General features: G+C 45.4%; 2 protein-coding genes across 10 annotated transcripts in view; both read right to left on the bottom strand.

Moving 5' to 3' along the window:
- Nucleotides 1-1,191: 1,191 nt before the first annotated feature.
- LOC139419362 (large ribosomal subunit protein uL23) lies at nucleotides 1,192-9,898 on the bottom strand. Its single transcript, XM_071169302.1, has 5 exons — nucleotides 9,832-9,898; nucleotides 4,929-5,109; nucleotides 4,161-4,337; nucleotides 2,277-2,346; nucleotides 1,192-1,254 (listed from the first exon to the last, which is right to left on the bottom strand). The coding sequence occupies exons 1-5, from the start codon at nucleotides 9,854-9,856 to the stop codon at nucleotides 1,240-1,242; spliced, it is 468 nt and encodes a 155-aa protein (XP_071025403.1). The 5' UTR covers nucleotides 9,857-9,898; the 3' UTR covers nucleotides 1,192-1,239.
- Nucleotides 9,899-14,604: 4,706 nt separating this feature from the next.
- The window catches only part of LOC139417895 (inhibitor of apoptosis protein-like), a 77,515-nt gene continuing 67,408 nt past the window's right edge, over nucleotides 14,605-24,711 (bottom strand). For 3 of the 9 annotated variants that reach the window (XM_071166873.1, XM_071166872.1, XM_071166871.1), the window contains 3 exons: nucleotides 16,357-16,398; nucleotides 16,096-16,148; nucleotides 14,605-15,994 (listed from right to left, as the gene is read on the bottom strand). In XM_071166873.1, the coding sequence (XP_071022974.1) occupies nucleotides 15,656-15,994; nucleotides 16,096-16,148; nucleotides 16,357-16,398 (434 nt within the window). In that variant the 3' untranslated portion in view covers nucleotides 14,605-15,655. Of the gene's footprint in view, nucleotides 16,149-16,356; nucleotides 16,399-24,711 lie in introns of all 9 variants that reach the window. The other 6 variants (XM_071166877.1, XM_071166876.1, XM_071166875.1 and 3 more) reach the window with 3 other exon arrangements.

Genomic DNA, 24,711 nt, shown 5'->3' on the forward strand with positions numbered 1-24,711 from the left:
GCAAGAGACGTGTAAGTAAAAACATGAACATTCAACATCACCATGGTGATGGCAACTTCCCCCTGCCTCCAGTGGTTTCAGACTGTTGCAAAGCCTGGTTGTATTCAGTGACATGTATCGTTCTGAACTTTACAGATAGAAATAGAATGGATAGAGTTCACACAAGTTCTTATTTAGCAAACATTTCTGTTCTACACTGCATTCAAATATTCAACCTTTAGCATCAGAGGCAAGTACTTCCACTCTTTTGCTGTCCACAGCACCCTATCAGCATTACAGCACTGTTTCCCCTAGTGGCCAGTTTCCACGTCCGACGTCCCCAGACATGGATGGACGTTTAATACTGAGTTGTATCACAGGGGACCTGACTGGTCGATATTGATGTAAACACACCAGTACTGACCGTAACTGTGCTAGGAAGACTCCCATCACTCTGGTCATGTCTATGTTTAAGTCAACAGGAAGCTCCGTCTCAGAACCATAAACGTCTCCAGAGTCCAATGGCGGCAAGTGTTTACACCACTCCAGCCGATGCTTGGCATTGCGGTCTTGGGCTCGGCCATGAAAACCCATTTCATGACGCTCCAGGCAAAGTTATTGTGTTGATGTTACTTCCAGAGACGTTTTAGAACTCTAGTGAGTGTTGCAACCGACGACAGACGTGGTACATGACTCAGCGGTCGCGCTCTGTGACCTACCACTTCGCAGCTGAGCCGTTGTTGCTCCTAGACATTTCCACTTCACAATAACAGCACTTAGTTGATCAGGGCAGCTCTAGCAGGGAAGAAATGACAAACTAACTTGTTGGAAAGGTGGCATCCTATGATGGTACCATGTTAATTGTCACAGAGCTCTTCAGTAAGGCCATTCTACTGTCAACGTTTGTCTATGGAGATTGCATGGCGGTGTACTCGATTTTAGTATACTGCTGTATTGATAGTTTATCTATAATAAAGATAGCTGCAGACTGAAGGATGCACATGTTTTATTGTGCAACATTTCAACACCAAAATGGAAATATTAATTGTGCAGGTATCCATCCGTTAATTTCTTGCACCAATCACCTGCAAGTCATGGGATGTGTGTAGCTTTATAACAGATGTATTTAATATTATAGAGAACTCACATCAGAACATCCCACCAAACAGAACAGATGATAATCAACCAATAACATACAGGACAAGAGAGCGGTACGTTTTTACAAACTTTTATTCCTCTGTACATCTACCCAGCAGCCGTTTATATGATGCCAATCTGGAACAGACAAGACAGGTATTAGCCAGGATTCATAGGGCAGTTATAAAGCATCACTATAAACAGTCTTTTTATAATGAGTCACAGTGAAGGTGGTCTGTTGTTGGAGCCTGGACAAGAACACCAGATTCAACTTGTCAACTATTCACCTTGATGAGTTGAATCAGGTGAGTTAGTCTGGGTTACAATACAAATGTCTGCTGTTGGGGTTGGGGGGCTGTTGGAGGTGGGGGGCTATCGAGACGTTACTGTCAGTCTCACCTTATTGGCAACATCCAATGCATCGTAATCTGGAGCCAGACGGACATACGCCTTGGGGGTGGGGACAACTGGAGGGAGGCTGCTGGAGGGGGGCTGCTGGGGACGACTGGAGGGGGGCGGCTGGGGGCGACTGGAGGGGGGCGGCTGGGGACGACTGGAGGGGGGCTGCTGGGGACGACTGGAGGGGGGCGGCTGGAGGGGGGCTGCTGGAGGGGGGCTGCTGGAGGGGGGCTGCTGGAGGGGGGCTGCTGGAGGGGGGCTGCTGGGGACGACTGGAGGGGGGCTGCTGGGGACGACTGGAGGGGGGCTGCTGGGGACGACTGGAGGGGGGCTGCTGGGGACGACTGGAGGGGGGCTGCTGGGGACGACTGGAGGGGGGCTGCTGGGGACGACTGGAGGGGGGCTGCTGGGGACGACTGGAGGGGGGCTGCTGGGGACGACTGGAGGGGGGCTGCTGGGGACGACTGGAGGGGGGCTGCTGGGGACGACTGGAGGGGGGCTGCTGGGGACGACTGGAGGGGGGCTGCTGGGGACGACTGGAGGGGGGCTGCTGGGGACGACTGGAGGGGGGCTGCTGGGGACGACTGGAGGGGGGCTGCTGGGGACGACTGGAGGGGGGCTGCTGGGGACGACTGGAGGGGGGCGACTGGAGGGGGGCTGGAGGGGGGCTGTAATGGAGTTGGGGAAACACCAACATAGGAAATAGGGTAACATTTTGGTGATACCGCAGGAGACTATCGAGACGTTACTGTCAGTCTCACCTTATTGGCAACATCCAACGCATCGTAATCTGGAGCCAGACGGACATACGCCTTCTTCTCACCATCAGGCCTTGGAGGAGAGAGGATTGTTAGAACGTATGGCCTCGTGTTTGTGTTTCAGATGTCAGTGGGATAAAGAACTCCCATTTCCCAATTGTATAAGTGGTTCCTTTGACAACATCTACACTGGGACTGAACCAACAACCAGCAATGGTGGGGGGGGTCATCATAAATCACTCTTCACTGGGTATCTTCAACCAGCTTCGGGCTGTCCCCGAACAAAAATATTGGTAGACCGAAAGTTGTCTATTCTTTCGACCAATCTATTTTAAGATGTATTTTTTCATACATAGACACCCCATGTTTGGATAAACGCAACTATATGCACTGAGCTTGTCTGATGCTTAAAGCTCACAGTTTGATTAAATCAGACTCCCCTGGAGCCAGGCGTGTGACCGGCACACGTCTCTCCTCCGTGCTGCAGCGAACAGGCCCCACAGAAAGTGTTTATGGTGCTGCTGGGGTTGCAAAATAATTATAGCTATTTACTTTCTTACTTGTTTCTGACTAAAAGGTTGTGTTAACGAAATCCCTAATTTGTTTAAGAAAAATATTCTATTGCCTCAACCCTTGCTCTCTTTACGTGAAACATGTACATATCACGTGTGACCAATAGGGCCTGACTTAGAGCCTATCATAATCACATCAATAAATTGGGTCTAAACTCTGAATGCGGTAACAACAAAATGATGTGGAGGACGTGAAAAAGACACTCGTAATGGGGGGAATGTTTACTGGTTGCTCAGGAGGGAAAGGGGAAGTCAGATCTGTGGAAGACATTTGATTTAGTTGTGGAAAATACTGGAGATCCAGACAACGGAGTGTATTGGTGCAAGTGTTAAAGAAATAAGTCTGTTCTAACGAGAAAATAAAGCCTATATTACAGCAAAGACTAAAAACAGTTGCATGCATTCGTGAATTGCTGTTCATTTATTGTTTAGGATAATCATTTAAAAGCTCCCGTTATTTAATTTCAAAACTAAAATGCTTGTTTGCATTTCAAAGCATGAATGACTCGTATGCAGTGTGATGACATGATTGATACAGTAGCCTATATAAAACACACACACACACACTGACCAAAAATATAAACCACAACATGTAAAGTGTTGGTCCCATGTTTCATGAGCTGAAATAAAAGATCCCAGAAATGTTCCAAGCTTATTTCTTTCAAATTTTGTGCACAAAGTTGTTTTACATCCCTGTTAGCGAGCCTTTCTCCTTTGCTAAGATAATCCATCCATCTGACAGGTGTGACATATCAAGAAGCGCTTTGATCATTACACAGGTGCACCTTGTGCTGGGAACAATAAAAGGCCACTGTAAAATGTGACGTTTTGTTACACACATGCCACTGATGTTTCAAGTTGAGGGCGCGTGTAATTGGCATGCTGACTGCAGGAATGTCCACCAGAGCTGTTGGCAGCCCCCAAAAGGAGCAAATCAGACCGCTGTCTTGTGCACCATGGGAAAATAATCAATTTGCGACTACTCTACTAAATAAATCTTGGGTCGACCAATAGCCCATCAAGCAAGCAATAGACTAAATGGGGTCAGCCCTAAACCAGGGCCACCCTCTATTCTGTCAGATCGCCTCAAACCCCTACTCTGACCTCACGGCTCAACATGGAGGCATCCATTAAACCAACTCCACTACAGCTACAAAGGTAATGGGCAAATGTACTAGGTGGCCAGGTCAGACAAGCAGGCAGTACAGTATGTATCTATGGAATCTAATGGGACAAGTCAGTTTAGCGGTAGTGATGCCTGGACTACATTCAGGTTAGTAATGTCAGGATTAGGATATATTAAATTGTTATTTACCGGATGAGTGTGTTGACCTTGGCCACGTCGATGTCGTAGAGCTTCTTGACTGCATGTTTGATCTGATGCTTGTTGGCCTTGACGTCTACGATGAAGACGAGGGTGTTGTTGTCCTCGATCTTCTTCATGGCAGACTCTGTCGTCAGAGGGAACTTAATGATGGCATAGTGGTCCAACCTGGGAGAGAAAAAAGGAGGAAGAAGTGTGGAAAGGGAGGAGGAAGGGTGGGGTAAGGAGAGCAGTTCATTAGACCAGTGTGATCCAAACTTTAAACCTAGGAGCCAATCTAAATCCTTCAAATGGCCCCTCTGCAAGCCAACATGTTACATCCTTGCAGGAGAGGACCTACATATGAAGGAGCAGTATTACCATGTCCACAAAGCAGCGAGGAGTTCTGATTGACAATCCATTTGGACTTCTAGATCACGTTGAATAAGACTGGAGAAATCCTAGGGCAGCACTTCTACTCCGACACTGTGAATATGGGCCTGACCTTACCTACACAGCCTTTAGCGGAGACCAGCATGTTGTCTGCTGTCCTGCTTTACAGTCCAGTGGTTTAAAAGAAGGGAATCCCTCCTAGCAGACAAACTGACCTGAACCATCAGTGGTTTAAAAGGAGGGAATCCCCCCTAGCAGACAAACTGACCTGAACCATCAGTGGTTTATAAGGAGGGAATCCCTCCTAGCAGACAATATTCTGTATAGAGCGCTTTCACAAAGTACAAGTCAAACAAGTGTGCATGTACTGTATAATTTTAAACGTACTTGTTTCTGCGCGGGGCACTCTTGCGGGGGTACTTGGGTTGTCTGCGGAGGCGCAGGGTTTTGGGGCGGCGGAAGGTTGGGGAGGTTCTAATCTTCTTCTTCCTCTGGCTGTGGACTCCTTTCAGAACAGCCTTCTTGGCCTTCAGGGCCTTCACCTTGGCCTCGGTCTTGGCAGGGACAGCTACAGAGGGAGACAAGACGTTAGGCAGGGACTGCTAACAAGGACAGGGAACATTAACTGGTTAGTGGGGGGGGGGGGGGGGGGGATTTATCATCATCCAGGCATCTAAACACCAAATCCGGTTATGAAGAAATCTAACAGGAATGGGGGATTTGAGTAGGAATTCACATTGATTTCTCTGAGCAGAAGAACGAAGTAGTCGCCCCATCATGGACCACGGTCTAACGGGGAATCTAAAAAATCTAACAGTGTTCTGGGACAGATTTCCCCAAAACATCTTCAGGCTACGTTCATCGGTAGAACAGGTTGCCATTTCGCAAAACAGTCTTTATTAATGTTGCACTTGAAATCACAGGTAACACCTGCCTCAGACCACTCGTACAACAACTCATTAGATCACGGTTTGCCCTCCATCACTTAACACACACAGAATCTCCACTAAATATACAACGACAATTTGTATCTCCTGTGACAGCCAAAAACATCATAGGTGAATGAATATACAGCGCTTTCGGAAAGTATTCAGACCCTTGACTTTTCCCACATTGTTACATTACAGACGTATTCTAAAATTGATTAAATAGTCCCGCCCCCCCCCCCCAATCAATCAGTCAATCTACACACCCCATAGTGACAAAGCAAACAGTTTTTGAAAATATTTAAAAACTGAAACACACTGCTCAAAAAAATAAAGGGAACACTAAAATAACATCCTAGATCTGAATGAAATATTCTTATACTTTTTTCTTTACATAGTTGAATGTGCTGACAACAAAATCACACAAAAATTATCAATGGAAATCAAATTTATCATTTTTCAAATTTGGGTGGGTTGTAGACTCCGTCTCATGCTACCACTAGAGTGAAAGCACCGCCAGCATTCAAAAGTGACCAAAACATCAGCCAGGAAGCATAGGAACTGAGAAGTGGTCTGTGGTCACCACCTGCAGAACCACTCCTTTATTGGGGGTGTCTTGCTAATTGCCTATAATTTCCACCTGTTGTCTATTCCATTTGCACAACAGTATGTGAAATTTATTGTCAATCAGTGTTGCTTCCTATGTGGACAGTTTGATTTCACAGAAGTGTGATTGACTTGGAGTTACATTGTGTTGTTTAAGTGTTCCCTTTATTTTTTTGAGCAGTGTATTTACATAAGTTCTCAGACCCCTTACTCAGTAATTTGTTGAAGCACCTTTGGCAGCGATTACAGCCTCGAGTCTTCTAGGGTGACGCTACAAGCTTGACACACCTGTATTTGTGGAGTTTCTCCCATTCTTCTCTGCAGATCTTAATTAAGTTCTGTCAGGTTGGATGGGGAGCATGGCTGCACAGCTATTTTCAAGTCTCTCCAGAGATGTTTGATCAGGTTCAAGTCCGGGCTCTGGCTGGGCTACTCAAGGACATTCAGAGTCTTGTCCCGAAGCCACTCCTGTGTTGTCTTGGCTGTGTGCTTAGGATCATTGTCCTGTTGGAAGGTAAACCTTCGCCCCAGTCTGAGGTCCTGAGCAGGTTTTCATCAATAATCTCTTTGTACTTTGCTCCGTTCATCTTTGCCGCAATTCTGACTAGTCTCCTAGTCCCTGCCACTGAACAACACCCCCACCGCATGATGCTGCCACCACCATGCTTCACTGTAGGGATGGTGCCAGGTTTCCTCCAGATGTGACGCCTGGCAGAGTTCAATCTTGGTTTCATCTGACCAGAGAATCTTGTTTCACATTGTCTGAGTCTTTAGGTGCCTTTTGGCAAATTCCAAGCGGGTGGTCATGTGCCTTTTACTGAGGAATGGCTTCCGTCTGGCAACGACCATAAAGGCCTGATTAGTGGATTGCTGCAGAGATGGTTGTCCTTCTGGAAGGTTCTCCCATCTCCACAGAGGAACTCTGTAGCTCTGTCACTGACCATCGGGTTCTTGGTCACCTCCCAAACCAAGGCCCTTCTCCCTTGATTGCTCAGTTTGGCTGGGTGTTCAGCTCTAGGAAGTCTTGGTGGTTCCAAATTTCTTCCATTTAAGAATGACGGAGGCCACTGTGTTCTTAGGGACCTTTAATGCTTTAGAAATGTGTTGGTACCCTTCCCCAGATCTGTGCCTCGACACAATTCTGTCTCGCTCTAAGGACAATTCCTTACACCTCGTGGCTTGGTTTCTGCTCTGACCTTATATAGACAGGTGTGTGCCTTTCCAAATCATGTCCAATCAAATGAATTTACCACAGGTGGACTCCAATCAAGTTGTAGAAACATCTCAAGGATGGTCAATGGAAACAGGATGCAGCTGAGCTCAATTTCGATTTTCATAGCAAAGGGTCTGAATACTTACTTAAATAAGGTAAATAATGTTTTTTGGGTACCCTTATCCAGATCTGTACCCCAACACAATCCTGTCTCTGAGCTCTACGGACAATTCCTTCGACCCCATTGCTCGGTTTTTGTTCTGACATGCACTTTCAACTGTGGGACCTTATATAGACAGGTGTGAGCATTTCCAACCCATGTCCAATTAATTTACCACAGGTGGACTCCAATCAAGTTCTAGAAACATCTCAAGCAAGGGGTCTGAAACCTTATTTACATAAGTTATCTGTTTCATATTTTTAATACAATAGTAAATGTGTCTGAAACCCTGTTCATGCTTTTGTCATTATGGGGTAGTGTGTAGATTGAGGGGGGAAAGTATTTAATCCATTTTAGAATAAGGCTGTAACGTAACAACATGTGGAATAGGGAAGCAGCGTGAATAACATCCGAATGCACTGTAAATAGTCAAATAAGTTTGCAATGTTATAAACAAGCAAAGATAACTGAGCAATTTTATAATTAGGCTAGGGTAGCCTAGTGGTTAGAGCATTGGACTAGTAACCGGAAGGTTGCAAGTTCAAACCCCCGAGCTGACAAGGTACAAATCTGTCCTTCTGCCCCTGAACAAGGCAGTTAACCCACTGTTCCTAGGCCGTCATTGAAAATAAGAATTTGTTCTTAACTGACTTGCCTAGTTAAATAAAGGTAAATAAAATTGACACCATTGCATATGCAATCGACAATTTCCCAAGTATTAAACCATTAGGCTACACCAGAGATGCTTCAATATTTCTACCTGTAAGATGGGTTAACGGACAACTACATGAAAACGATGTGGGGACTTCCATGGGGCAGAAGTCAGCCAGTTGAGGTTCTGGATGGCCAGAAAGCAAGCATGTCAAGAAACTGCCATGTGGGGAATCCATGTCTGATATTGAGGTGTTGAGACTGATCTCATGTCAATGCTAATATGGCTAAAATTATCTAGCTAGCCAACCAACCAACCACCAACGATGTGTATGTGACATGGTCTGAATATTTTAAATGCAAGTTACTTTGCACAAACATTGGAGACCAAATATAGTTTAAATGTCAACGATCAACCCAGTTTATCCCCATAGTTGTGCACACCTCGGTTGTGTTGCTAAACCACCAACAAGTCCATTGTTAGTGTTATCTAAAAGCTCACATTTCACAGTACCCTAAACCATAACCTAAACGTTAACATAGTAGGCACATGGAAACAACACTTAACTTTCAACTTCACGTTTAAATAATGGTATAATCTGTAGGTCTACTTGAAACCAAATTCCTGGCTGCCATAAGAAAACAATGACTTGTTAAGCAATTAAAATTGATCATTTTATTTTTGGGTCACGTTGATATTTTTTCTAAATATAACATGTGACAGACATTCATACTTTACACAATTTGAAGCAATGTTGAATTTACAGTCAACCATTGCATGAAAAAAATCAAGAGAAAACACTTTCAATACACAACACATTGAAACATAATGCAAACAAATAGACTTCAGGAAGCTTATTCTGTTGCTAAATACTTTAGGAACTACAGCAAACTCTAAAGCCGATCTTCTGAAATCATTGTAAGTCCTACAGTTAAGTTTCACATTGTAGGGATTAATTGTGTAATTGTGTGTAGGGACCTTGTGCATTTAAGGTAAACTAAACCCAATGTTTATATCCCAAAACAAAGCAGCTAGAAACAGCAAGCTTGCTTGCTAAAATGCCATGAATGTTTCATGCGTCGACATGTCCCAAAATGAATAGTTTGTTAATAGTTAATTTTGATATTTCAGCCTGCGTGTCTTGAGAGCGATGACACACACCAGGTCTGGTGTTCGGTTTAACAACGTTACATGACGACTAGACCCGGTAGTCACATCAACTATATCAACTGTTAACTAGCTAGTTATGACAACACAATGGGCATTTTGATAGTAGATCATGTACTTGTACAATAATTAAAACGTTTCGGTCCCATCAAATGTAGTAGCTCGCTAACATTAAGCCCAGCTTCAACTGCACATGTCTCTGCCACACAGCACTATGGGGCATCTGCGTTAATACGAACCTGACTAAACCAACATGTACACAACTTAGCAGGGCCTTAGAAACAATGATTATTATACCACACAGACACCGGAGTCCAGTGTTTAACCAGGAGGAATTAGAAATGATAGATAAGCCAACGTTGAAGTTAGCTAAATAGCATAGCCTAACGTCGCTGCCAGCCGGTTGCACCGTTCCACATTTAGTGACCGTAGACAAAAGAAGCACGTCTGTGATTTTCATCGGTATAATATAGCTATATATTAAGCTTGGTAAACATGTACATAGAACATACGTGGTTGTGTATTTTATCTGACTTTACGGGAAAACAATGTACAGATTCACGAACCTTCCTTCTTCGCCTTCGGTGCCATGTTGAGAAAGGAAGAATGACTGGGGTTTCCGCAGCTATAATACAGGGGCGAGAAACCGGCACTCACATATCGCGAGACTGGCGAACTGCATCATTGTACTTGTAGTTAAAGGTCACCATTTCTCGGATGAGTCAAAAAATATTTGGAATTACATTCTGCTACATAGGAACTGTAGCTCAGTGGAGAACAGCTAACTATGATTCTGCTACACAGGAACTGTAGCTCAGTTGCACCCCTAAAAACATTTGTCATAAGAAACTAGCTCCGTGGTCTACAGAAAATACCCGAGCTCTGAAGCAAGCTTCCAGAAAATTGGAACGGCAATTGAGCTACACCAAATTGTAAATCCTCCGACTACTCTTGAAAAAGTCAAACCTTGACCCCGAAAATATAAAGAACTATCGGTCTAGATCTAATCTCTCATTCCTCTCAAAAATGTTAGAAAAAGCTGTTACTCACTGCCTTCCAAACAATGTATACAAAACGCTTCAGTCTGGTATTAGACCCCATCATAGCACTGAGACTGCACTTGTGAAGGTGGTAAATGGCTTTTTAATGGCGTCAGACCGGGGCTCTGCATCTGTCCTCGTGCTCCTAGACCTTAGTGCCGCTCTTGATACCAACGATCACCACATTCTTTTGGAGAGAATGCAATCCCAAATTGGTCTACATGGACATGTTCTGGCCTGGTTTAGATCTTATCTGTTGGCAAGATATCAGTTTGTCTCTTTGAATGGTTTGTCCTCTGACAAATCAACTGTACATTTCGGTGTTCCTCAAGGCTCCGTTTTAGGACCACTATTGTTTTCACTATATATTTTATCTATTGGTGAAGTCATTCGGAAACATCATGCTAACGTTCACTGCTATGCAGACGACACACTAACTATGATACATTTCGATGAAACATGGTGAAGCCCCAAAATTGCCTACCCTGGAAGTCTGTGTTTCAGACATAAGGAAGTGGACAAAACAGAGATGCTAGTTCTAGGTCCTAAGAAACAAAGAGATCTTCTGTTGAATCTGTCAATTAATCTTGATGGTTGTACAGTCGTCTCAAATAAAACTGTTAAGGACCTTTGCGTTACTCTGGACCCTGGTCTCTCTTTTGACGAACATATCAAGACTATTTCAAGGACAGCTTTTTTCCATCTTTGTAACATTGCAAAAATCAGGAACTTTCTGTCCAGAAATTATGCAGAAAAATTAATCCATGCTTTTGTCACTTCTAGGTTAGACTACTGCAATGGTAGATTGGTGGTTGGAGATATCCCTCTAGTGGTGTGGGGGCTGTGCTTTGACAAAGTGAGTGGGGTTATATCCTGTGTGTTTGGCCCTGTCTGGGGGTATCGTCGGACAGGGCCAGTGTCTCCCAACCCCTCCTGTCTCAGCCTCCAGTATTTATGCTGCAATAATTTATGTGTCGGGGGTTACGGTCAGTCCATTTTATCTGGAGTATTTCTCCTGTCTTATTCGGTGGCCTGTGTGAATTTAAGTATGCTCTAATTCTCTCTCTTGGATGACCTGAGCCCTAGGACCATGCCTCTCAGGACTACCTGGCATGATGACTCTTTGCTGTCCCCAGTCTACCTGGCCGTGCTGTTGCTCCAGTTTAAACTGTTCTGCCTGCGGCTAAGAAATCCTGACCTGTTCACCAGACGTGATACCTGTCCCAGACCTGCTGTTTTCAACTCTCTAGAGACAGCAGGAGCGGTAGAGATACTCTGAATGATCGGCTATGAAAAGCCAACTAACATTTACTCCTGAGGTGCTGACATGTTGCACCCTCTACAACCACTGTGATTATTATTATTATTTGACCATGCTGGTCATTTATGAACATTTGAACATCTTGGCCATGTTCTGTTATAATCTCCACCCGGCCCAGCCAGAAGAGGACTGGTTTCTTCCTAGGTGCTGGCCTTTCTAGGGAGTTTTTCCTAGCCACAGTGCTTCTACACCTGCATTGCTTGCTGTTTGGGGTTTTAGGCTGAGTTTCTGTACAGCACTTTGTGACACCAGCTGATGTAAGAAGGGCTTTATAAATATATTTGATTGATTAATTGTATAACTATGATACTGTTATATATGAAGTGTATCTCAGTGGACTACATGAGAAGTGTATCTCAGTGGACTACATGAGAAGTGTATCTCAGTGGACTACATGAGAAGTGTCTCAGTGGACTACATGAGAACTGTAGCTCAGTGGACTACATGAGAACTGTAGCTCAGTGGACTACATGAGAACTGTAGCTCAGTGGACTACATGAGAACTGTAGCTCAGTGGACTACATGAGAACTGTAGCTCAGTGGACTACATGAGAACTGTATCTCAGTGGGACTACATGGCAACTGTTTCTCAGTGGACTACATGGGAACTGTAGCTCAGTGGACTACATGGCAACTGTAGCTCAGTGGACTACATGGCAACTGTAGCTCAGTGGACTACATGGCAACTGTAGCTCAGTGGACTACATGGCAACTGTAGCTCAGTGGACTACATGGCAACTGTAGCTCAGTGGACTACATGGCAACTGTAGCTCAGTGGACTACATGGGAACTGTAGCTCAGTGGACTACATGGCAACTGTAGCTCAGTGGACTTCATGAGAACTGTAGCTCAGTGGACTACATGGCAACTGTAGCTCAGTGGACTACAGATAAATATGATTCTGCTACATAGGAACTGTAGCTCAGTTGACTACAGCTAACTATGATACTGCTACATGGAAACTGTAGCTCAGTGGACAACAGCTAATTATGATACTGCTACACAGGAACTGTAGCTCAGTGGACAACAGCTAACTATGATACTGTTATATAGGAACTGTAGCTCAGTGGACGACATAGGAACTGTAGCTCAGTGGACTACATGGGAACTGTTTCTCAGTGGACTACATGGGAACTGTAGCTCAGTGGACAACAGCTAACTATGAAACTGCTACATGGGAACTGTTTCTCAGTGGACAACATGGGAACTGTAGCTCAGTGGACGACATAGGAACTGTAGCTCAGTGGACTACATGGGAACTGTAGCTCAGTGGACTTCGTGGCATCTGTAGCTCAGTGGACTTCATGAGAACTGTAGCTCAGTGGACGACATGGCAACTGTAGCTCAGTGGACTACAGATAAATATGATTCTGCTACATAGGAACTGTAGCTCAGGAACTGTAGCTCAGTTGACTACAGCTAACTATGATACTGTTATATAGGAACTGTAGCTCAGTGGACTACATGGGAACTGTATCTCAGTGGACTACATGAGAACTGTAGCTCAGTGGACTACATGAGAACTGTAGCTCAGTGGACTACATGAGAACTGTAGCTCAGTGGACTACATGGCAACTGTTTCTCAGTGGACTACATGAGAACTGTAGCTCAGTGGACTACACAAGAACTGTATCTCAGTGGGACTACATGAGAACTGTAGCTCAGTGGACTACATGGCAACTGTTTCTCAGTGGACTACATGGGAACTGTAGCTCAGTGGACTACATGGGAACTGTAGCTCAGTGGACTACATGGCAACTGTAGCTCAGTGGACTACATGGCAACTGTAGCTCAGTGGACTACATGGCAACTGTAGCTCAGTGGACTACATGGCAACTGTAGCTCAGTGGACTACATGGGAACTGTAGATCAGTGGACTACATGGCAACTGTTTCTCAGTGGACTACATGGGAACTGTAGCTCAGTGGACTACATGGCAACTGTAGCTCAGTGGACTACAGATAAATATGATTCTGCTACATAGGAACTGTAGCTCAGGAACTGTAGCTCAGTTGACTACAGCTAACTATGATACTGCTACATGGAAACTGTAGTTCAGTGGACAACAGCTAATTATGATACTGCTACACAAGAACTGTAGCTCAGTGGACAACAGCTAACTATGATACTGTTATATAGGAACTGTAGCTCAGTGGACTACATGTGAACTGTATCTCAGTGGACTACATGGGAACTGTAGCTCAGTGGACTACATGGGAACTGTAGCTCAGTGGACTACATGGGAACTGTAGCTCAGTGGACTACATGGGAACTGTAGCTCAGTGGACTACATGGGAACTGTATCTCAGTGGACTACATGGGAATTGTAGCTCAGTGGACAACAGCTAACTATGAAACTGCTACATGGGAACTGTTTCTCAGTGGACAACATGGGAACTGTAGCTCAGTGGACGACATAGGAACTGTAGCTCAGTGGACTACATGGGAACTGTTTCTCAGTGGACAACATGGGAACTGTAGCTCAGTGGACGACATAGGAACTGTAGCTCAGTGGACAACACCTAACTACGATACTGCTACATGGGAACTGTAGCTCAGTGGACTACAGCTAACTATGATTCTGCTACATGGGACCTGTAGCTCAGTGGACTACATGGGAACTGTTTCTCAGTGGACAACATGGGAACTGTTTCTCAGTGGACAACATGGGAACTGTAGCTCAGTGGACTACAAAGGAATTGTACAGTAGTGGACAACAGCTAACTATGATTCTGCTACATGGGAACTGTAGCTCAGTGGACTACAGCTCACTATGTGTTGTTTGGGTAGATGTGACAGTGGTCTGGTGTAGAGAATATCAGGTTGTATTTATTATTTTAAATTGAACCTTTATTCAACCAGGCAAGTCAGTTAAGAAAAAAATCTTATTTGGAATGAATGATACATCTTACTTAAAAGATTTTCCAACATATCTTTCCAGAAGAAAATCATTAGAAATGTGAGACGTTCAACAGCAGAATAGTCAACTTAGCCTTTATTTGAGACATTCAACAGCAGAATAGTCAACCTAGCCTTTACATACAAGGGCCTTGACTGGCTGCCCTGCGTTCCAAATGGCATCTTATTTGCTATATAGTGCACTACTTTTAACCAGTTCCCAATGTGCCCAAAATAGGGAATAGGGTGCTATTCAGGATGCACAGGCCTTCACTGGTTACTACACATCATCTGTCCAGTTGAAACTACAACTACAGGAAGTAGTTGTATGCTCTATCAATGGACTGATTACATAGATGGACAATTATAGTTATGCCTTTATATAACCTCATGCATTCCTACAGAGTTCTGTAATGTGTATATCTACACAGGAACATATTAGTTAATGGTTAAGCAGGTAGGTTTAACAGGCTACATTCCGATATGATTAGAGACGGTGAGATTGTAGAGTCGTTGCTTATGGGATAGTGTCAAACTCCAGTCCTCGAGGGTCGAGTGTCTGCGGGTTTCCACTACTCTCTTGTACTTGATTGATCAATAAAGGTCACTGATTAGTTAGGAAATCCCCTCACCTGGTTGTCTTGGTCTTTATTGATTAGTCAGGAACTCCCCTCACCTGGTTGTCTAGGTCTTTATTGATTAAATAGTACCCCCCCTCACCTGTCTAGGTCTTTATTGATTGGTCAGGAACTCCCCTCACCTGGTTGTCTAGGTCTTTATTGATTAAATAGTACCCCCCCTCACCTGTCTAGGTCTTTATTGATTAGTTAGCAACTCCCCTCACCTGACTGTCTAGGTCTTTATTGATTAGTTAGCAACTCCCCTCACCTGACTGTCTAGGTCTTTATTGATGAGTTAGCAACTCCCCTCACCTGACTGTCTAGGTCTTTATTGATTAGTTAGCAACTCCCCTCACCTGACGGTCTAGGTCTTTATTGATTAGTTAGCAACTCCCCTCACCTGAGGGTCTATTTCTTTATTGATTAGTTAGCAACTCCCCTCACCTGACAGTCTAGGTCTTTATTGATTAGTTAGCAATTCCCCTCACCTGACTGTCTAGGTCTTTATTGATTAAATAGGAACTCCCCTCACCTGGTTCTCTAGGAACTCATTGGACACGAAATGAAAGGAGATCAGAAAAACCAGCAAACACAGCCGTCCAGGAATAGAGAATGACACGCTTAGAATAGACTGTTGGTAGCTATTCTCTAGGAGTAGATAGGAGACTAGGTCAAAGAAGTTTGACAGTGCTGGGAGGGACCCTGGTTCCTGGAGGTCTTCTAGGAGAGGAAGGTTCGGACAGTGCCCTTGACCAGTCTTCTGCAGATGGGACATTTCCTCAGGGAGGGTCCCTGGTTCCTGGAGGTCTTCTAGGAGAGGAAGGTTCGGACGGTGCCCTTGACCAGTCCTCTGCAGATGGGACATTTCCTCAGAGAGGGAGCACACTCCTTACAGACCACCAGGTGACCACACGGGATGAAGACAATGTTCACCTCCTTGTCCATACACACCTTACAGGTCCGCTCCTCCTGCAGGCGCCGTAGCTGCTCCTCCATCGGCAGGTCTAGAGGGGAGGAGGGGGAGAGGAGGGAGGGGGGAGAGAGATGGAAGAATAGAGAAGTAAGTATGGAGAGACATAAAACAGACATGCCCCCCCGCCCCTCCCTTCCCATTGGATGAGGAGACTGACCCCACCCATCCCAGTTCCAAGGCCAGCCGGCCTCAGCCACAGCTGAAAGCAGCCTAGTGTGTGTATGTGAAAGTGTGTGTACCTGAGAGATCTTGACTCGGTGATGCGGCTTCATTTGCCTGGGCTGAAAGGTGCATTGAGAACAAGAATTAAACAGAAGTCTGAAATGAAATGAAACTGAGTTGGACTGAACTGAGACTAACTAGGCTAGACATGATGTCAGTCTGATGATGTCACGGAGTAGGGCTTTATTACATAGATTTGATTGCCTACCTAGATCAGTTGTGTTCCTGAACTCTAACTCCTGACCCCAGCCCTACCCACCAATCATTCTCACAGTGACATGGTCAGAACATCTCTCCACCCCTGCCAAACCTGGAGGACTGGACTACTGTTAAGGGAGTTAGGGGACTAGGGAGTGAGGGGTCAGGAGCTCTAACCTTAACCCCCATACCTAACCGTACCCCCCTGAGCTCTAACCCCCATACCTAACTGTACCCCACAAACCCCCCCCCCCCCCCCCTACGTAATAAAGCCCTACTCCGCTAGGAGTTAGGGAACTAGGGAGTGAGGGGTTAGGGGGCTAGGAGTTAGGGAACTGGGGAGTGAGGGGTTAGGGCCCATGAGACTACTGGTTAGGGGACTAGGGAGAGCCCGACAGCACAGTTGATGCTGTGGCACGCAAACATTGCTTAATGCATGCAACGTCTGAACAGGGGAACGTGACCTTACCAATGAGGTGATGTTTTACCCAGAGGTCTCTAGCAGGTTAGAGGTCAGAGGTGATGTTTTACCCAGATGTCTCTGTGCAGGATAGGTGAAGGTATTTTTGGTAATTGGCATTTTATGAGGATCCCCATTAGCTGTTGCAAAAGCAGCAGCTCCTCTTCTTGGGGTCCACATGAAACATGACATTAATGGACAACAACAGCTCAAGGACAGAACTACATACATTTTCAAAAAGGCACACGTAGCCTACATATCAATACACACAAACTATCTAGGTCAAATATGGGAGAGGCGTTGTGCCGTGAGGTGTTGCTTTATCTGTTTGTTGAAACCAGGTTTGTTGTTTATTTGAGCAATATGAGAGAAGGAAGTTCCATGCAATAAGGGCTCTATATAATACTGTACGCTTCCTTGAATTTGTTCTGGATTTGGGGACTGTGAAAAGACCCCTGTGTGTGTCAGAGCTGTGTGTAAGTTGACTATGCAAACAATTTGGGATTTTTCAGCACCTGCAGCTCAACTAGATCTTTCTTTGCAGCACTGGACCACACGACTGGACAATAATCAAGATTAGACAAAACTAGAGTCAGCAGAACATGCTTTTTGGAGTGTTGTGTCAACAACAACAAAAAAGCAGAGCATCTCTGTTCCATCGACATCTGCAGATGTTAAGCTAGCACAGGTACATATAACCATCCCTTCTAATTGCTAAGAATGACCTAGAAAAAAACACAAGAAAAATAAGAATAGGGGGAGGAGGAGTGTATTCTACCATAAGAAAATAGGGGAATATATTCAAAACCATTATAGTTGTAGGTAAAAGCATCAACTAAACTTATTTGGGAAAAGGGACTGGATCTCCCTAGGGGTTAGAGCTCGGGGGGGATACGGTTAGGTATGGGGGTTAGGGTTAGAGCTCAAGGGGGGTTGGAGCTCGGGTGGGGAATAAGGGTTAGGGTTATAGAGGATGGGGAATAAGGGCTAGGGGGTGGGGAATAAGAGTTAGGGTTATAGGGGAATAAGGGTTAGGGTTATAGGGGAATAAGGGTTAGGGTTATAGAGGATGGGGAATAAGAGTTAGGGTTATAGGGGAATAAGGGTTAGGGTTATAGAGGATGGGGAATAAGGGCTAGGGTTAGGGTTATAGGGGAATAAGGGTTAGGGTTATATGGGATGGGGAATAAGGGTTAGGGATATAGGGGAATACGGTATATAGGGGATGGGAATAAGGGCTATAGGGGATGGGGAATAAGGGCTATAGGGGATGGGGAATAAGGGCTATAGGGGATGGGGAATAAGGGTTAGGGTTATAGGGGAATAAAGGTTAGGGTTATAGGGGATGGGGAATAAGGATTAGGGTTATATGGGAATAAGGGTTAGGGATATAGGGGAATAAGGGTTATAGGGGATGCGGATAAAAGGCTATAGGGGATGGGGAATAAGGGCTATAGGGGATGGGGAATAAGGATTAGGGTTATATGGGAATAAGGCTTAGGGATATAGGGGAATAAGGGTTATAGGGGATGGGGAATAAGGGCTATAGGGGATGGGGAATAAGGGTTAGGGTTATAGGGGAATAAAGGTTAGGGTTATAGGGGATGGGGAATAAGGATTAGGGTTATATGGGAATAAGGGTTAGGGATATAGGGGAATAAGGGTTATAGGGGATGCGGAATAAGGGCTATAGAGGATGGGGAATAAGGTCTATAGGGGATGGGGAATAAGGATTAGGGTTATATGGGAAAAAGGGTTAGGGATATAGGGGAATAAGGGTTATAGGGGATGGGGAATAAGGGCTATAGGGGATGGGGAATAAGGGTTAGGGTTATAGGGGAATAAGGGTTAGGGTTATAGGGGATGGGGAAATAAGGGTTAAGGTTATAGGGTAATAAGGGTTAGGGTTATAGGGGATGGGGAATAAGGGTTAGGGTTATATGGGAATAAGGGTTAGGGTTATGGAGGATGGGGAATAAGGGTTAGGGTTATAGGGGATAGGGAATAAGGGTTAGGGTTATAGGGGAATAAGGGTTAGGGTTATAGGGGATGGGGAATAAGAGTTAGCGTTATAGGGGATGGGGAATAAGGGTTAGGGTTATAGGGAATAAGGGTTAGGGTTATGGAGGATGGGGAATAAGGGTTAGGGTTATGGAGGATGGGGAATAAGGGTTAGGGTTATAGGGGATGGGGAATAAGGGTTAGGGTTATGGAGGATGGGGAATAAGGGTTAGGGTTATAGGGGATAGGGAATAAGGGTTGGGGTTATAGGGGAATAAGGGTTAGGGTTATAGGGGATGGGGAATAAGAGTTAGCGTTATAGGGGAATAAGGGTTAGGGATATAGGGGGAGGGGAATAAGGGTTAGGGTTATCGGGAATAAGGGTTAGGGTTATAGGGGAATAAGGGTTAGGGTTATAGGGGATGGGGAATAAGGGTTATATGGGAATAAGGGTTAGTGATATAGGGAAATAAGGGTTATAGGGGATGGGGAATAAGGGCTATAGGGGAATAAGGGTTAGGGTTATAGGGGAATAAGGGCTATAGGGGATGGGGAATAAGGGTTAGGGTTATAGGGGAATAAGGGTTAGGGTTATGGAGGATGGGGAATAAGGGTTAGGGTTATAGGGGATAGGGAATAGGGGTTAAGGTTATAGGGGAATAAGGGTTAGGGTTATAGGGGATGGGGAATAAGAGTTAGCGTTATAGGGGATGGGGAATAAGGGTTAGGGTTATAGGGGAATAAGGGTTAGGGTTATAGGGGATGGGGAATAAGGGTTAGGGTTATAGGGGGTGGGGAATAAGAGTTAGGGTTATAGGGGAATAAGGGTTAGGGTTATAGGGGATGGGGAATAAGGGTTAGGGTTATAGGGGAATAAGGGTTAGGGTTATAGGGGATGGGGAATAAGGGTTATATGGGAATAAGGGTTAGGGATATAGGGGAATAAGGGTTATAGGGGATGGGGAATAAGGGCTATAGGGGAATAAGGGTTAGGGTTATAGGGGAATACAGGCTATAGGGGATGGGGAATAAGGGTTATATGGGAATAAGGGTTAGGGTTATATGGGAATAAGGGCTATAGGGGATGGGGAATAAGGGTTAGGGTTATGGAGGATGGGGAATAAGGGTTAGGGTTATAGGGGATGGGGAATAAGGGTTAGGGTTATGGCGGATGGGGAATAAGGGTTAGGGTTATAGGGGATAGGGAATAAGGGTTGGGGTTATAGGGGAATAAGGGTTAGGGTTATAGGGGATGGGGAATAAGAGTTAGCGTTATAGGGGATGGGGAATAAGGGTTAGGGTTATAGGGGAATAAGGGTTAGGGTCATAGGGGATGGGGAATAAGGGTTAGGGTTATAGGGAAATAAGGGTTAGGGTTATAGGGGATGGGGAATAAGGGTTAGGGTTGTAGGGGATGGGGAATAAGGGTTAGGGTTATAATGATTAAATTCCTATAAATATTCACATTTCAAACTATCATAGACCTATGAGGAATTATTTCCATCATGCCGTATATACCAAACCCACACCAAATGAATCAAAGGTAAAGAGAATCCAGACATTACATAATAATGACAAGTACAATAGATCTGTAGCTTTATCCTAAACCGGTGAGGACTCCAAGAGATAGAATGGTGCCGGAGGGGATGGCTGCCGTTTTACGGGCTATTTTGTGTTTTTTTCACATTGTTTGTAACTTATTTTGTACATAACTTTGCTGCCACCGTCTCTTATGACCAATAAGAGCTTCTGGATAACACAACAGCGATTTCTCACCTCGAACTGGACTAAGAGTTTTTCTTTATTCAGTCTGATGCAAAGGATATAATGTTGCTTCCGGACGACGCCCAAATCCCCGTCATTGACATGAAGAAAAGATGGAGGTACAGTGGGCGGAGATCGGGGTGTCTTGTGAGAATTTGTCGGCAATTGGGTAACCCGCCTCTACCATTCGTTCTATTGGCCAACGTGCAATCACTGGAGAATAAACTGGATGAGCTCTGTTCGAGACTGTCCTACCAACGGAACATAAAAAAATGCAATATCTTATGTTTCACCGAGTTGTGGCTGAACGACGACATGGACAACATACAGTTAGATGGGTTATCCGTGCATCGGCAAGAAAGAACAGCTGGTTCAGGTAAAACGAGGGGTGGGGGTGTGTGTCTGTCAATAATAATGTCTAATATTAATGAATTCTCGAGGTATTGCTCACCTGAGGTAGAGTACCTCATGATAAGCAGAAGACCACACTATCTACCAAGAGAGATTCCATCTATATTTTTCCATTTACCACCACAAACTGGCACTAAGACCCCACTCAAAGCTGTAGAAGGTCATAAGCAAACAAGAAAATGCTCATCCAGAAGCAGCACTCCTAGTGGCCGGGGACTTTAATGCAGGCCAACTTAAATCTTTTTGAGCTAATTTCTACCAGCATGTCACATGTGCAACCAGAGGAAAATGAACTGCAGACCACCTTTACTCCTCACACAGAGACGTGTACAAAGCTCTCCCTCGCCCTCCATTTGGAAAATCTGACCATTAATTATATCCTCCTGATTCCTGCTTACAAGCAAAAACTAAAGCAGGAAGTACATGTGACTCGCTCAATACGGAAGTGGTCAGATGACACGGATGCTAAGCTACAAGACTGTTTTGCTAGCACAGACTGGAATATGTTCAGGGATTCTTCCGACGGCATTGAGTACACCACATCAGTCACTGGCTTTATCAATAAGTGCATCGAGGACATTGTCCCCAGTGACTATACATACCCCAACCATAAGCAATGGATTACAGGCAACATTCACACCGAGCTAAAGGCTAGAGCTGGTGCTTTCAAGGAGCGGGACGTTAATCCGGAAGTTTATAGGGTTTACAGGGTTTGCAAACTAATACAGACTACAAAGGGAAGCACAGCCGAGAGCTGCCCAGTGATGCCAGCCTACCAGACGGGCTACATGCCTTTGATGCTCGCTTCAAGGCAAGAAACACTGAAGCATGCATGAGAACACCAGCTGTTCCTGGACGACTGTGTGATCACACTCTCCGTAGCCAACGTGAACAAGACCCTTAAATAGGTTGACATTCACAAGGCCTCTGGGCCTGACGTATTATCAGGATGTGTACTCAGAGCATGCGTAGACCAACTGGCAAGTGTCTTCACTGACATTTTCAACACGTCTCTGGCAGTCTGTAATACCAACATGTTTCAAGCAGACCACCATAGTCCCTGTGCCCAAGAACACAAAGGTAACCTGCCTAAATGACTACCGACCCATAGCACTCACGTCTGTAGCCATGAAGTGCTTTGAAAGGCTGGTCATGGCTCACATCAACACCATCATCACGGAAACCCTAGACCCACTCCAATTTGCATACTGCCCTAACAGATCCACAGATGATGCAATCTCAACACTGCCCTTTCAGACCTGGACAAAAGGAACGAGAGAATTCTGTTAATTGACTACAGCTCAGCGTTCAACACCATAGTGCCCTCCAAGGTAATCACTAAGCTAAGTATCCTGGGACTAAACACCTCCCTCTGCAACTGAATCCTGGTCTTCCTGATGGGCCGCACCCAGGTGGTAAGGGTAGGTAACAACACATCTGCCACAGTGTTCCTCAACACAGGAACCCCTCAGGGGTGGGTGCTTAGTCACTTCCAGTGCTCTCTGTTCACCCACGACTGCGTGGCCAAGCACGACTCCAACACCATCAACAGTGGTAGGCCTGATCACTGACCACGATGAGATGGCCTATAGGGATGAGGTCAGAGACCTGGCAGTGTGGTGCCAGGACAACAACCTCTCCCTCAACGTGAGCAAGACAAAGGAGCTGATCGTGGACTACAGCAAACGGAGGGCCGAACACACCCCCATTCACATCAACGGGGCTGCAGTGGAGCAGGTTGAGAGCTTCAAGTTCCTTGGTGTCCACATCACCAACAAACTATCATGGTCCAAACACACCAAGACAGTCGTGAAGATAGCACGACAACGCCTATTTCCCCTCGGGACACTGAAAAGATTTGGCATTGGTCCCCAGATCCTCAAAAGGTTCTACAGCTGCACTATCAAGAGCATCCTGACTGGTTGCATCACTGCCTGGTATGGCAATTGCTCGGCCTCCGACCCCAAGGTACTACAGAGGGTAGTGCGTACGGCCCAGTACATCACTGGGGCCAAGCTTCCTGCCATCCAGGATCTCTATACCAGGCAAAAGGTTCTCAAATCAAATCAAATGTTATTGGTCACACACATGGTTAGCAGATGTTATTGCGAGTGTAGTGAAATGCTTATGATTCTAGATCCGACAGTGCAGCAGTATCTAACAGCAGTATCTAACAGATATCTAACAATTCCACAACAAAACCTAATACACACAATCTAGTAAAGGAATTAAAATATATCAATATAAATATAAATGAGCAGTGGCAGAGCGGCTAAGATGCAATAGATCGTGTGGGACACAGTATACACATATGCGATGAGTAATGTGACATGTACACATTCTTAAAGTAGCATTATTAAAGTGACTAGTGTTCCATTTATTAAAGTGGCCAATGATATCAAGTCTGTAGGTAGGCAGCAGCCTCTCTGTGCTGGTGGTGGCTGTTTAACAATCTGATGGCCTTGAGATAGAAGCTGTATTTCAATCTCTCTGTCCCAGCTTTGATGCATCTGTACTGACCTTGCCTTCTGGATGAGAGCGGGGTGAACAGGCAGTGGCCCAGGTGGTTATTGTCCTTGATGATCTTTTTTGCCTTCCTGTGACATCGGGTGTTGTAGGTGTCCTGGATGGCAGGCAATTTCCCCCGGTGATAGAGGGGTGCTGCCTTTGCTGTTTCCTGAAGTCCTCAATCATCTCTTTTGTTTTGCTGACATTGAGTGAGAGGTTATTTTCCTGACACCACACTGCCAGAGCCCTCACCTCCTCCCTGTAGGCCGTCTCGTTGTTGGTAATCAAGCCTACCACTGTTGTGTCGTCTGCCAACTTGATGATTGAGTTGGAGGCGTGCATGGCCACGCAGTCGTGGGTGAACAGGGAGTACAGGAGGGGACTGAGAACGCACCCGTGGGGCCCCAGTGTTGAGGATCAGCAGGTGGCAGATGTTGTTTCCTACCTTCACCACCTGGGGGCGGCCCGTCAGGAAGTCCAGGACCCAGTTGCACATGGTCAAGTCCCAGGGACTCAAGCTTAATGATGAGTTTGGAGGGTACTATGGTGTTGAATGCTGAGCTGTAGTGAATGAACAGCAGGCTTACATAGGTATTCCTCTTGTCCAGATGGGATAGAGCAGTGGGCAGTGTGATGGCGATTGCATCGTCTGTGGAACAATTAGGGCGGTAAGCAAATTGATGTGGGTCTAAGGTGGAGGTGATCCTTGACTAGTCTGTCAAAGCACTTCATGATGACAGAAGTGAGTGCTACAGGGCAACTGTCATTTAGTTCAGTTACCTTGGCTTTCTTGGGAACAGGAACAATTGTGGGCATCTTAAAGCATGTGGGGACAGCAGACTGGGATAGGGATTGATTGAATATGTCTGTAAAACACACCAGCCAGCTGGTCTCTGCGCATGCTCTGAGGACTTGGCTAGGGATACCGTCTGGGCCAGAAGAATTGAGAGGGTTAACAGGTTGAAATGTTTTACTCACGTTGGCCACGGAGAAGGAGAGCCCACAGTCTTTGGTAGCGGGCCGCTTCGAT

Source organism: Oncorhynchus clarkii, chromosome 10, assembly GCF_045791955.1.
Source record: "Oncorhynchus clarkii lewisi isolate Uvic-CL-2024 chromosome 10, UVic_Ocla_1.0, whole genome shotgun sequence".
NCBI classification, from domain to species: Eukaryota; Metazoa; Chordata; class Actinopteri; order Salmoniformes; family Salmonidae; genus Oncorhynchus; species Oncorhynchus clarkii.